Raw genomic sequence first — 15,304 nt, 5'->3', positions numbered from 1 at the left:
TTTAACTCGCGATAGATTCGTTACGGCTAGAGAGAAATGATACAACTTAGGAAGAGCGAGAGTGAGAAAATAAACAGAGCGTCTCGCGAACAACTTGACCATGGAGAGAGAGAAAGGACAAAGTGAGCTAGGTCGTTTCTCTTATACACAGCATTCACTATTACATGAGAAATACTATTTAAAGATGAAAAATGAAAACCACAATAGTACATACCGCAAAAGAAGTTTCACTTCTTTCACGTGCATTAATTTGTACGCGCACCTTTTTCGTTTAATTTATTTATAGATTTTTGAGGTCGGTGATGATATTGCGACTGAGGAGGTGCCCTATTTCACAGATACTATAGGGGGGAGCGTCGGTTTGGCCATAACGCAGGTCATAGGCTTGGTGGGGATGTGCCAGTACGGAATGAGACAGACTGCCGAGGTCGAGAACCAGATGACGTCCGTAAGTTGATCCTGAGCTTGTGATGGTGATGAACTGGTGGAAGACCCTGCCTACCCTGCGTGTCCCCTAGGCGTGGACAATGCATTGGAAGTTCGGGCCCATGCCTGATAAAAAAGGCCCGTTCTATTTCTGCAGCGAAACAGTAATGCGTTTCGGTTTGTAGGGTAATGCAGTTGTTGTACTGTGGAAATTGGGACCTTAGAACTCACGTCTCAAGATGGGTTGAAGTTTACGTTGTTGAGGTCTCCGGACTCCGGTAATCACTTGACAAAAGATAGGTCTGAAGATCGCTCAACCACCAGTTAAAAACAATTATGGACAAGTCGTATCAAAGCCCTGGTGTGTACAAAGCGAACCGGTATTTTTAACATATGAATTGGGGGTTTGAGTCTTTGAGACTCTGGAACTGCAAACCAAAATCTAAGTTACTAGATGTGCCTATCCGGATTCTGCCTATTTCGGTCGCGTGTTGTTGTGAGAACGGTAGGAGGACCATCACTCAATACAACTGCAAACTTCTACTCACGCCGCGATTTGTCTCAAGATCGGCCGGGCCGTGCGCTAATTCGAGCCTCAAATAAGACCAAAAAGCTAAATTCAACACGCGAATATGAGTTTCGCTCACTAATTTAACATTAATCGAAACAGGTGGAAAGGATATTGGAGTACACAAATCTGCCCTCGGAACATCCTCTGGAGACGGACGAGGCCGCCATCAGGAAGAACCACCCGGGTCTGGACCTCAGCAAGTGGCCAACTAAAGGTAATGTCTCCAACCGGTACCACTGTTACAAAATAATGATAGATGAAACAGTAAATTGAAGATACTGGTACAATGAAGATGATGATATCTGCTGGTAGGACGACTTGTGAGTCCGCACAGGCTTGGTAGGCATTGCTGACGTTCATGGCGACGGTAACCACTCACTATCAGACGGGCTATATGCTCGTTTGCCTACAAAGGCAGTAAAGAAAAGGTACCACCACCCTGCCTATTTCTGGCGTAGCAGTAATGCGTTTCGGCTTAAAGGGTGGGGCAGCCGCTGTAACTATACTGAGACCTTAGAACTCGTATCTCAAAGTGGGTGGTGGCGTTTACCGTTGTTGAGGTCTATGTGCTTCGGTGACCAGTCCAAACATCTAAGCAATATAAGAAATATAGTTCAAGATAACCCACTGACTTCGGTCTGAAAATTTTCTTCACTCTTATTGATTAACTTTAGACCTTGAAGTTGAAGAAGTCTCAAATGTATAAGGAAACTGGTGTTCCAACTCTTGGAACTGTTACGCGATATTGTGGTATCCTTTCGGACATACCACTACCCGGTACCATTATCATTCTGGTGTGGTACTCCGAGAACGTTGCTATCCATTGTCCTCACACACGAGTCCCGCAAGAATGTTGCTATCCCAGCATATACAGGGTGTGTAGGAGTCGAGAACAGTTCTTTTACTGGTAGACTAACATACGGCCCAATAACCAAGTTCCAGACCAAAATCCAGGTCTTAAATACAACTAAATCTTCCTGCAGGCGAAATTTCCTTCGAAAACGTGTATTTGGAGTACGAGAAACCGCCTAAAGGGCAGAACGAGGCTCCAAGACCCGAGGCCCCGGTCTACGCGATCAAGGGAGTCAGCTTCAAGGTCCAGCCGGCGGAGAAGGTGGCTGTAGTCGGCAGGACAGGGGCGGGAAAGAGTTCGCTGCTCAACGCTTTATTTAGGTAAGGGTTTTCGGGTTCCGCAGTCAAATCCTAGCTTAGATAGCTTTCGATGTCTCAATCATGCTTTAGCAACTTTCCCACCCCTCGAACTGGAACGCCTGATTGCAAGTTACAACGGCTGCCCCGCCCTTCAAACCGAAACGCGTTACTGCTTCACGGCAGAAATAGGCAGGGCGGTGGTACCTACCCGTGCGGACTCATAAGAGATCCTACCACCAGTAATTACGCAAATTATAATTTTGCGGGTTTCATTTTTATTATACAGTGTTTGTTATCCTTTCACCATGGGAGTCAATCGTGAAGATTTCCTAAGTACGTATTTCATCAGAAAAATTGGTACCCGCCTGCGGGATTCGCACACCGGTGCATCGCTACATACGAATGCACCGGACGTCTTATCGTTTAGGCCACGATGACTTCGAGTTAAATGTCCTCCACAAGCAGTGCCCGTGTGACGTACCCCTCCTCCCCCAGGTTGAGCCGCATCGCGGGCACGGTGTCGGTGGACCGCGTGACGGCCGAGCAGGTGGGGCTGCGCTGCTGGCGCTCGCGGCTGTGCGCCCTGCCGCAGCGCCCCGCGCTCTTCGCCGCCTCGCTCCGGGACAACCTCGACCCCACGCACTCCGCCACCGACGCGCAGATATACGCCGCGCTCGAACAGGTACAGGGGGACACGACACACATAAGCACACAAGGCAGAACCCCACCCACCCAAGCACACAAGACAGGACATGACTGACCCCAAGCATACATGGCAAGACACGACCCACTCATGAACACATGGTGAAACATGATCAACCCCAAACACACAAGATAGGACCCTATTCACCCATGAACACAGGGCGACACCTCACGCCTCCAGAACCGATGCATAAATACAAAATTTAAACACTTATTTGTAAATTCTATAAAAATACAACTACACATCCTTCGTAGGTGGAATTGCTGGATCTGGTCTCCAGTCTACCTGCAGGCCTGAATACGAAGCTGGGAGACGGCGGGGGCTCCCTGTCGTCCGGTCAGAGACAGTTGCTGTGCTTGGCGCGCGCCGCGCTGGCCGGCTCCAGCGTGCTGCTGCTGGATGAGGCCACCGCCAACGTGGACACCGAGTGAGCACTCCGGGGGGAGGGGGGTTGGGGGGACCGGCACGGGATGACAGACTGATAAACGCGTGTAGACAATGCTTTGTCCTGGCATTGTTGATGCCTCATACTGTAGACCGAATGGTAAACAGTCGACGTCGCCCTAAACACGTCATTACGGATCTACGGATCCTCCCGATCCACTAACGGTGCTTTTAGGTACCTCAAGCACCGGTCACCGTCCTCGTCGAACCCGTCGCTTGCGACAAAGGGCTCGGCGAGTAAATTAACCCACCGACACAGCCCACTGAGTTTCTCGTCGCATCTTTTCAAGGGGTCGCGATTTCGATCCGGTGGTAGATTCTGCGAAGCACTGCTCTTGCTAGGGTTCGTGTTAGTAACACTCTGGTATGAGTCCCGTGAGCTCACCTACACGTTAGGGTGAAGCTGATATAGCCTCTCAAGGCTATCAGCAGAGGTAAGAATAAAAAAAGCTGTGGTCCACGGGCGACGGTCACCACTCACCGTCTTGTCTGCGTGTATTCACAACAAAAGCGTTTCATATTCATTTGTTTCCCAACAGAACGGACAAGCAGATCCAGCGCACGATAAGGACGAAGTTCTCAAACGCGACCGTGCTCACGATCGCTCACAGACTAAACACGGTCATGGACTACGACAGGGTCATTGTCATGGACAAGTAAGCATATCAAACTCCTATATTCTATGAGGAGTCATGCTAGATTTACCGAACGAGTAAGTGACCTCACGGGGCTCTAGCCTTATCATTATAAAACAACATTCAAAGCCATTTCATCTCTTTTTAATACGCCTTTATTAGCTTCATACGTATGTATGTATGTTTGTAACGGAATCTTTGAACATGAATTTGACCCCCTTCAAAACGTCGTATTAACTCGAAATTTGGCATACTTATTAAGGACCGATGACAAAAAAATATTGAAAAAATTTAAATTCAACTAATAATTGAAAAATAAATAATAGTTTAAAAAAACTAACAAAACACGATTTTATAGAAAATCCAACTAAAAAATAGAAAATAAATTTTAATAAAATTTAATTTAAAATAGTGTAAGATATGTAGGATTTTCTATAAAAGCGTATTTTGTTTTTGTTTTCTTTGAAATATTATTTATTAAATTAATATTTAAAAAAGCCGTGTGATTTCGATCAAGAAAAATCATTTTCCTTAAACTAAACAGTTTTAAAGGTTTTAATTACTAAATGTACGGTTTGCACATACCTAACCAATACGTGGAACACGCCGTGCGTCGTCATTGTGGTGTCAGGTTATTTTATTATGTTCTTAGAGCAGTGCACTTAGCAACACGCACTCGTTAAGACGTTACCATCTGTGTTCAACCAATATAATAAAGGTGCTCAAACGACATACTAACTCTTTGGAACTCAACAAAACTTCCCCTTGGACCCCAACACTAAATGTTTTCTTTACATATATTATTATAATACGTAAAGCAAAAACTTTTTTTTATGAAAATTGCGCGGACGGAGGATTATGAAATTTCCCACACTTATAGAGAATATAGAGAGGGAGTGCAGAATGTTATTTTATTTAAATTACGCATTAAAATACATTAAATCAATAAGAAAATCATTACACACACTACCGTGTATTTGACACACACGCATATATTTTCTTTTGTTAATTGTTAAAGTCAAATTGAGAATAGATTAATATTGTTTGTCTTTAATATTATTTGTCTATAGTGTAGTCTTGGCGAAATCTGTGATTATAGATGTATATTAATAGCCTTTGACAATAGAACCATAACAATGTTCAAACTTATAATTCCAATTAATTATAGTCGAATTTCGACTACTGCGGAACCACTAGTAGGTATAAGAATTAATTTTTAAATTGCTTAGTTGTTTATGGTTCGTTGCCTACAATGTACTCTCTTTTCTGTGAGGTCGCACCTCCAAGACTTCATAGACGAGCTAATTGTCTCAACTAAAACCCATGATGTTCTCCACCAGGGGGCGCATTGTGGAATCCGGTCACCCCCACGAGCTCCTGACGCAGAGCGGCCCGGAGCAGGCCCGGAGGACGCTGCTGTCCAAGAACCAGGTACTCCTGCCCTGCTGGTGTACTCCGAGCCGTAGTAACTCCCATCACATTAGCGTGACGGTCAAGCTAGGTCGCTCGTTGAGTGTTTATCTTCTATGAAGTAAAACTTCTTTAGGCGCGTTGAGAGTAAAATTTAAATCGCGACAGATTCGTTACGGCTAGAGAGAAAAGATACAATTGAGGAAGAGCGAGAGTGAGATAATAGACAGAGCGTCTCGCGAACCACTCGACCGTGAGGGAGGGAAAGGAAAAAGCGAGCTAGGTCGTTTCTCTTATACACAACATTCACTATTACAAGAGAAATTTTATTTAAGGATAAAAAATGAAGAAAACCACTATACTACACACGGGAAAAGAAATTTCACTTCTCTCACGTGCACCAAGTTGCGTGCGCACCATTTTTTTTTTACCTATAGCGTAAATCCACCCCCCTTGAAATATAAGTTCTAAGGTCTCACTTTTAACAGTACAACGGCCGCCTCACTCTTCAAACCGAAACGCATTACTGCTTCACGGCAGAACTCGGCAGGGTGGTGGTACCTACCCGCGCGGACTCACAACACGTCCTACCACCAGCATTACGCAAATCAGAATTTTGCGGGTTTGATTTTTTCACAACGCATTTTGATATAAATAAAATATTGATGTCTTATGATACAGATAAATTATTTCTACTAAACTATTCCAACCCTGTCCTTAGGCGCCACTTGCCGTGCCGGAGGAATGCGAGGGCGCGGTGCACAGATCCAGGACCTACTCTGAGAAGTGAGTTACCTAAAAAATATTATCTATCTAATAATAAAAAAAACGTTTGTACTGTCCGCACGCACAAACTAGACGTTCAAGAGTAATCTATATAGTGCAGTAGTCCTCAAATCAGAGGTCACGATCCTTGTGGTGGCCGCCAGGAGGCTTATTAGGAGTCGCCAATTTTTTTATTCTGCGATAGATTTAGCAGCTCGTATTATCCTACTGTTCTCCCTATCTGGGGGGTCGCCGATAATTTTATATCTACTGGGACTGGCGGAAACGCTAAGAGTGAAGTTGTGTGATTTGTTTTATTTTGTCTATTTAGTGTTTCTTCAGGTTTAAATGTGCAATAATGGTGGTTTATTAATTGTTTAATATCTGTGAAAGTGCACAAATGTGGGAAAATGGAACAAAGCCGCCGGACGTAGCTTCTCGGGATCGTCCAAAAAGTACACTGAAAAATACTCAGTAAATTATCACCATTTTATTGAGATTATATAATTTCATCCCATGTCATTTCATTTCACTCCATATTAAAATAAGTTAAAATAAATTAAAATAAGAATTGACCTAAAGGTCTTAGTTACCAGTTCACAAAATCCTTTAAAAAAAGTTATATCTGCTGAAAAGTGTCATAGTCGATAAAACTTTGAGCACCGCTGGTCCTATGGATGTATACAGCTATCTCTTTTCAGTGTCGCTTTTTTCTCGTTTCATCGACTTTCAAATCAGGTCAGAAAGTAATATTTGCCACCTTCAAAATTTACCCCGCAGGTCCGCTGACTCCGAGCTGGAGGCGACGGGAGTTTTCAAGACCCTGGTCGAGCAGACGGGGAAGGAAACGGCAGCCATGCTGAGGAGAGCCGCAGCAGAGGTACGTATTGGCGCCTTCCGACAGCCTGGTCGATGTTGACCGGTTTCTACAGACCCTAGTGTCGAACAATCGAAATTCGACCCTAACCACTAACGCCATAAGATTTAAAATCTAACGTATTGTGTTTTCTCTTAATAATTGACGTATTACTGGGTCAATAAAATCTGACAAATACTGCAATTCGCTTTCTGATAACACTAAAAAGCTTATAAAGAGAAGATGATCGTTAGACAAAGTTGTGGTAGGCAGCGGCTCGGCTCTGCCCCTGACATTGCTGAAGTCCATGGGCGACGGTAACCACTCACTATCAGGTGGGCCGTGTGCTCGTCTCCCTACAAGGATAATAAAATAAACTCACCAGACAGTGGCATTTAAACTGTTACCTTTTTGCCTATTTTTTGCATATTTTTATATAGATCTGTGTCTAGAAGCCAATATTTTCCACTTTTTTTTATGACAGAGAGTTCAGTCAATCCATATAAGAAAAACCCTTTTTTTTAACTAAAAAAGTTTTATATAAATATTACATAAAATAGTACATTGTACACCAAGGGAGAAAAGTTGGACATTTCCTTCCGAGTGTAAAATGGCAAACACGTGGCAGGAAATGTCCAACTTTTCTCCCGTAGTGCACATACTATTTTTTCTCCTACCAGGCCGAAAGTTCGTGGAGTACCGAGCCGGGGTCCAGGGGCGAAGCCCTGTCGGGGGTAGGGGGGAGGAGCCCCCCCATACTCATAAAAAAAACCATTTAACTGTTTTTTAATTTTTAAATAAACTACTACTAATTAAATAAGAACTGTCTGATGAACGCATCTTTGTTTAATACTTCACTATAAAATTTTATTGCCTTTTGTTTATTTCACTTTTACACTAAACACAATATTGCAAATTACCCGAGCACAACAATGGCGGAGAACTTTAGGTGCGTGAGAGCTGACGTAGACACTAACGCGCATGCGCACTTGTACCCAGGGAGGAAAAGTTACACTTTCTTCCCTGTACAGCGGGAGGGAAACCGAACTTTCGGCGTAGGTAGGAGAAAAAAGGTTTTTCTTTACACATATATACTATACTAGCCGTACTCGCCCGCTTCGTTGGGAATTTAAAGTTAACATTATTATTTATTGTCATTATTATTAGAAAGTCCAATACTCATATAAATATTAGCCTATCCATTAAGTACATGTATTTTCTACATGGATACCAAGTTACACGTCAGTCGGATGCACGGTTCAGTAGCTATAACGGAACATCCGTAAAAACCACTGTAGATTTATATATTAGTATAGATATATATATATATATATAAAAAAAATACTGGAATCGAACCCACGACCCGCGGCGCAACAGCTAGGAACGCTAACCACTGTACCATCGAGTCGTTTATCGAAGTCGATTTTATTTTGTTTTGTTTCAGAGCTACAAGACGTGGTTGGAAAAGAAAAAATCTACTTAAGAACAATTCGCGGTATTGACTATGACAATCTATCGTCACACTCGCAAACTTAAAACGATAGTATTAAGGTGAACATAGTATCGACTAGACAAGCTTAACGGAATCCGCTCTTGCTGTTGGACATCACCCGGACATCACCTAGTCTCCGAACTCCAGTTCTTCGGATTGGTCATTCGAAGGCACCCGTAAAGTCAAATTTAATGGAAATGCGTCCGTATAAGCAAGAGATTAAGGTCACAATTTATTAAATAATAACAATCATGGTTGTCGTGTGTACTATTTGTGAAGAATAGGGTCGATTTTAGTGCCATGTACCCTATGAAATGGCAAGTAAACCAAAACTACCCTCTTAAGTACGTTTTAAGAATGATCGCGCGCCCGCAGTGTAGAGCGAAGTGAAGTCGCGGTCGCGTGAGGGCGTTGACCCCGCTGGTGATACGCGCAATGGATTTTACCAAAAAGTCGTGACGTATTGATTTGAGACATTTATTATTTTTTATTTTTTGAGTGACTTCAAACGAATTTTCTTTCAAAATTATTGTTATTGACCAATGACAAACACTTGTCAAGTAAGTATTGTATAAACTCAAAAACGAATTGTAAATCTTAGAACTCGTATCTCAAGGTGGGTGGCGCCATTTACATTGTAGATGACCACGGGCGCCGGTAATCACTTAACACCAGGTGAGCCGTGAGCTCTTCTAAAAATATTGACATGTTACGTCGTAACAAATAGACGCATTTTTTTTCTGAAACTTTGCCATTGCTAAACTCTAATTTAAGTCGAATTATTTCTTCGAATCATTTCAACGCATTTAAACAAAATTGGTGCTTATTATCGAATATATTATGAAGAATCAATGTTGTTAAGTCAATTCAAATATACACAAATATTCAAATATGTATATACTTTACTGGTGGTAGGACCTCTTGTGAGTCCGCGCGGGTGGGTACCACCACCCTACCTATTTCTACCGTGAAGCAGTAATGCGTTTCGGTTTGAAGGGTGGGGCAGCCGTTGTAACTATACCTGAGACCTTAGAACTTATATCTCAAGGTGGGTGGCGCATTTACGTCGTGGATGTCTATGGGCTCCAGTAACCACTTAACACCAGGTGGGCTGTGAGCTCGTCCACCAATGTAAGCAATAAAAAAAATATATATACACGCCTTTAAAATTGCATAGTGCATTTAAACTTACCTATTGTCGATTATATACATATAATATATAATTATGTAGATAATTTTAAGATTCTATCCCATAAAAGTAACAAATGGTATATAAAACGAATTATATAAAGATTTTTAAATAAATTAAAACGATAATTTAATCATCACTATTGACTGACTTACATTTTTAATCGCCGAATAAGACATCCCAGTTCGTGACGTCACATGTGGCCAGTCGTTATGCTTTAGAGTGTATTTATTCTACTTAGGTTAGACCGCAGTTTACTTTGGCCACATATGACGTCACACATAACAAAACTGTTTACAAAAATAAAAATATGTGTTCCGTATGTTTAGTCATGTTTTTCGAAAATGTTTTTTTAAATGTTTCAGTAAAATTCGTAGCTTATGTGCTCAGCTATGTACTATAATCTTTTACATAATGGATAATAAACAGGTTCAAATTATACTACCGTGAGTAAACTAAAGTAAACCTATATATATTGTCCCATGGACCTCGCCATTATATAAACGTCGGTGACCTCTTAAAATCGGGCGTGCCGTTTTACCATCTAAAATTAATGTTAAAAAAAATTACAAAAAAATCACTCTTAAATTAACTTAAAAGAAACTAAAGTGCTTAATTAGTAGTTAATTATCTTTTATTGTGTACTTATTAGGTCCATACTGGTCCTAAATTCCCCTCTTCTGTAAGCCTTAAAACAATTACCAATTAATTGGACAATGATAGACGAAGTCGCTTACAAATAAGCTAATTCAATTTTGTGAATGTCAATTAAGCATTTATTTAAATTTTAATGCGAATGTAAAATTTTAAAAGTGAGATTGGACACAATTGTGATAAACATTTTTACTTAAAGTTACCAATAAAAAAAATACAATGTTACTTATTTAAAAAAAAAAATAGTTTAATTCTCGATTCGTTTAATAGGCAATTGTTTATTTTTTATATATAATTATATTAATTATTATTGGATAAATAAATTATTTGTAGTTTGATTTAGTGTTTTCTGAGTGTGGCCCGTCGAAAAGGTATAGATAGAGCGAAACGGATAACTTCACACCACTTACCCCCTCCCCTGCGTCGTGAAGAGTCATGTCCACAGGGCATGTTAACTCATCAGTTCTGACCGATTCTGTATCAAGGAACCTCTTGGCAATTTGAAGAAAGTTTTAGCCAATGGCGGTTCACTGATAAAATGTGAGATTGGACAAAATTCCGAAAAGTCCAATGTAGTTTAAATCTTTGGAAATTCTCACTGATTCACTGAATAGTTATTTCACTATTTTTTTGGACTTAAAAACGTGCCTTTGTCGTTGCGATTATCGAAAAAAAAGTTTATTCGTAGAGTCGAAAGTACTATGGTTCCATCTACGGTATGGTTCACACGTATTCATTGCAATCTTTGCGTCCGTAGATAATACACATAAATTAATTATAGATAAGCAACTCAAACACTCAACAAAAATGTTTACGGGCGTCGGCCACTAGATGGCTTCGCTTCGATTAGTTTCTCATTGCTCCTGTAGATGGCACTAACATATTACCTATCCTATATTTTATTTTTAATGAAGGATTTTGTATATTTTGACGAACGACAAATTGATAAAATTTGATCAATTTGTCTATAAACTTGCAAGATTTATATATTTTTTATTTTATTTTCTGTGTTTAGTTAAACAATATTTTTTTATATCCACATTTCATTTGAACTCATTTCGGATAGTCGACAGATCTTTATCTAATACAATAATGGATATTTATAGAAATATTATTTAAATAGTTTTCCGCTCGTGTCGATAAAATTTTCTCTTAAGATTTGTCCAGCCGTAGTCGTGTGGATCTATGATTTATTTTTATTTTTATACTAGCTGACCCGGCAGACTTCGTAGTGCCTCAATCAATGAATAAAAGACCTAAACTTTTGGGGGACACATTAAGGGAAAAACAAAATTGTTGTTTTTATTTAATTCCAAGGCATTTTCATATTTATCTACCTTTTAAACCTTCTCTGGACTTTCACAAATAATTCAAGACCAAAATTAGCCAAATCGGTCCAGCCGTTCTCGAGTTTTAGCGAGACTAACGAACAGTAATTCATTTTTATATATAGGTATAGATAACTGTCTTAATTAAGATGCTTAAAATTAATATCAGACCAAAATATATATAATTTATATACGCAAACCTTGTTCGAATATTGAAGACATGAGTGGATGAAGGGGATATGACACAATTTGTTAATTTTGAGAAAACCGGCAAAAAACTTTTGTTACCTACTTGTACTTTTTCTTCATATGTAACTCCTTTATCGCATGCAATTTCCAAAATTTGCCTTTAAACCCGGAGCTTTAAGGTCTAATATGGTTTATAGGCACATAACACCTTCATTCAATGTGAAAACTCAAAAATCTTAAAAATGGTAATTAATGTCTCCTATTATATTAGTGAAAACCGTACCAAAATCTGTAGCTTAATTTAACAGAAGTAAGCGAAGAAACAGAAGCAGACAGAATTTGTTTCATAATACTTAGATTCCTATTGATGATTTCATTTTTAACCGACTTCAAAAAGGGAGGAAGTTCTCAATTCGACTATGTTTTTTTTAATGTCTGTTTACCTAATAACTTTCCACTGGGTTAATCGATTTTGTTAATCTTTTTTTTATTAGAAAGGTGACGCTTCCCGTGTGGACCCATTTCAATTTAGTCTAGTTCTGATAATGGTATACATGAGAAAACCATATAAGTCTGAAATTTGCATTAAGTACGCGCGCGACAAATAGATGAATAACTCAATAAATCAATATCACGCCAACCGATTTCGATGATTATTGTTTTTAGTGTATATTAATTTGTTTTGGAATGTCTTTTTCTATTTGAAGTCGGTTTTTGTTAAAGCTATTTACAATTATAGTAACGAAATTCTCATAAGCGTGTACTCAAAATAACTCTACCTTTGATTATCGAATTTTTTGTTATCAAATAAACATGTATGTTTTGTGAACTATATAATTATGTTCACGTGATGGCGATTACGTAAGAGACTCATAAATGAGGCGGTCAGCGCAAAAGTGGCCTAAGCTTACCATAGTTATTATCGAAATATTGAGGTTTGAATTTAATTTTACAATACTTCGCCGGCAAAAAAATACGCGCAAAAATAAAGTTCACAAAGGCATCTGTTATCTATGTCTGAAACTAGGGATGCGACTCATACCTAGTTCAGTAGTTTTGAATCAAAATTTATTATGTACTAAATAAATTGCAATACATAAACACGAATATGAATTATGGGTCAGGTCACTTTTGCGCTGACGACCTCAAATATTCTAATAGTTATTAACGATGGCGCGGCCTATGGTCTCCTGATTCAAACGCGAACAAATTGTACTTATTTTAAAATCGGTAATGCTGAATTATGTCAGTTAAATTCCTCAGAGTGCGTTCGTCTTTAGACATTTAGAAAAAGTTATGAGTTTGACTTTAGTTCCGGTGCTGCCAGTGTTCAAGGCTTGGAATATTCACTTTCCGACACGGAGGTCGTTCTAGGCATTATTTTGGAAATGAAAGAATGAGAATATCGTCGCCGATGCCGCTGTAGAATTATCCTCAACTTTTTGTAATTATCACACGATGCGGCCAATCCATAGCTACCCTGAAGAAGTTTTTATAAAGAAGTTTTCTAACTAAATTATTAGTTTGGCACGTTTATCAACGCTGCTATAGTCAAGTTACAGAATATTAAAAAGGAAAATTGTCTAAATTCTTTTTTGTGTCCGCTGCTATGCTTAAGTTTTTTCATAATCAAAGTTATTATTGTGAACTTCAAAAGTTTAATACTAATTATTTTCGTTTTGAGGGATTTAATTGGTAAATTTGTATACTAATTATGTAGCTTAATTGTATTAGCAACTTATTGTCCGTATTGTGGACGTGATTATGTTATTAGTGAAATATATTGATTTTTTTAAAGATTGGCAGTTTGATTTGAATCTCTATCTTACGTGATGGAAATTAAAGCAATTATACGTGCGTATTTTATTTTACCTTTATGACATCGTGACCACCGATAGGCGTCTGTGTATGTAGATTTCAGTATACTGACGCTGCTATTTCAGAGGGCATAGAATAAAACTTTGATTCCGAGTTTTTCTCAGAACGGATGGCAGCATCCCATAGACACAGCCCACTGAGTTTCACGCCGGGTCATCTCAGTGGGTCGCGTTTCCGATCCTGTGGTAGATTCTGCGAAGCACTGCTCTTACTAGGGCCAGTGTCAGCAACACCTCCGGTTTGAGCCCCGAGAGCTCACCTACACGCTAGTGTAACGCTGATATTGCCTGAATTGCCTTATATTGAAAAAAACTAAGAACCAAGGACCTTTCTCCTCTACCCAACACCGAAATTAAAAAACACTGTTAATATGCAACCGTTATCCAGTTTCATTTTCATCTTTTTGAAGTCGTCATGACCTAAAGGATACAACGTCCAGTGCATTCGTATGTAGCGATGGGGGTACCATTTTTCTAATGAAATACGTACTTAACTAATGTTCACGATTGACTTCCACGGTGAAGGAATAACATCGTGTAATAAAAATCAAACCCGCAAAATTATAATTTGCGTAATCACTGGTGGTAGGACCTCTTGCGAGTCCGCACGGGTAGGTACCACCACCCCGCCTATTTCCGCCGCGAAGCAGTAATGCGTTTCGGTTCGAAGGGTAGGGTAGCCGTTGTAACTATACTGATACCTTAGAACTTATATCTCAAGCTGGGTGGCGCATTTACGTTGTAGATGTCTATGGGCTCCAGTAACCACTTAACATCAGGTGGGCTGTGAGCTCATCCATCCATCTAAGCAATAAAAAATAAAAATAAACTGCCAAAATGTTTTCAGCCAATGCAAACACTAACCAAGTCACACGCGTCTAAGGATATAGACTGTTAAATGAATACTACTCTTGCACATAGAATTCAATACCTAGATCATTGTTACAATCCAATATGGTTGAAATTATGTACAAAAGAAGTAGTTTTCGGGTAAATCTGTGGTGGCGTCACCAGAAGGCACGATTGATGACATTTCAGAGCTAATCAAAGTTCTGACATGTACGATTAATTAGGGTAATGCATATTGACGCTTGAAAGGCAAACGTGACTAAGCGACAATAACTGCTTTATACATAAATGATAGGCAATAACCATATTCGATGCGCAAAAAAATATATATTTTGTTATCGAGCAACACTTCCGGCCTCACATAATTAATTATTTACGAACTTAGGAAATATATAGAACTTATTATTGTCTTATAATATAATTAGTAATTTCATAATCAAGTAAATAGTTCATTCCTATTTCTTTATACTTATAATATTTTATTGGCGCCTTCCGCTTGACAGCTTCTGGCGCAATAAACCTTACGGCGCAATAAGCCTTAATGCTATTTATGTTACATATTTCGATATTATTAAATAATAATTGTACGTAAATAATCAGCAGAATAATTAAGATGAACAATGTTTAATATTACCTACTAAGTTTGTATTTAAATAGGTCAAGATGATTGTATAAATACCGGCGGTTAGCATATCTCTATTGCCCACTTCGACAAAGCGGCACGACACGAGAACCCTCTCATCGTGGCCGCCGCGCCGTAACGT

At 39.5% G+C, this 15,304-nt stretch overlaps 1 protein-coding gene across 1 annotated transcript in view; it reads left to right on the top strand.

Moving 5' to 3' along the window:
• The window catches only part of LOC114246547 (ATP-binding cassette sub-family C member 4), a 47,758-nt gene extending 34,147 nt beyond the window's left edge, over positions 1-13,611 (top strand). The window contains exons 25-34 of the mRNA XM_089737782.1: positions 339-448; positions 1,097-1,211; positions 1,981-2,170; positions 2,645-2,831; positions 3,107-3,279; positions 3,836-3,952; positions 5,272-5,362; positions 6,063-6,127; positions 6,887-6,986; positions 8,407-13,611. Of these exons, the coding sequence (XP_089593908.1) occupies positions 339-448; positions 1,097-1,211; positions 1,981-2,170; positions 2,645-2,831; positions 3,107-3,279; positions 3,836-3,952; positions 5,272-5,362; positions 6,063-6,127; positions 6,887-6,986; positions 8,407-8,445 (1,187 nt within the window). The 3' untranslated portion in view covers positions 8,446-13,611. The remainder of the gene's footprint in view (positions 1-338; positions 449-1,096; positions 1,212-1,980; positions 2,171-2,644; positions 2,832-3,106; positions 3,280-3,835; positions 3,953-5,271; positions 5,363-6,062; positions 6,128-6,886; positions 6,987-8,406) is intronic.
• The last annotated feature ends 1,693 nt before the right edge of the window (positions 13,612-15,304 follow it).

This window comes from Bombyx mandarina, chromosome 23 (assembly GCF_030267445.1).
Source record: "Bombyx mandarina strain Sakado chromosome 23, ASM3026744v2".
NCBI classification, from domain to species: Eukaryota; Metazoa; Arthropoda; class Insecta; order Lepidoptera; family Bombycidae; genus Bombyx; species Bombyx mandarina.
The sequence above is the reverse complement of the archived record's forward strand: the minus strand, read 5'-3'. Positions and strand labels throughout refer to the sequence as shown.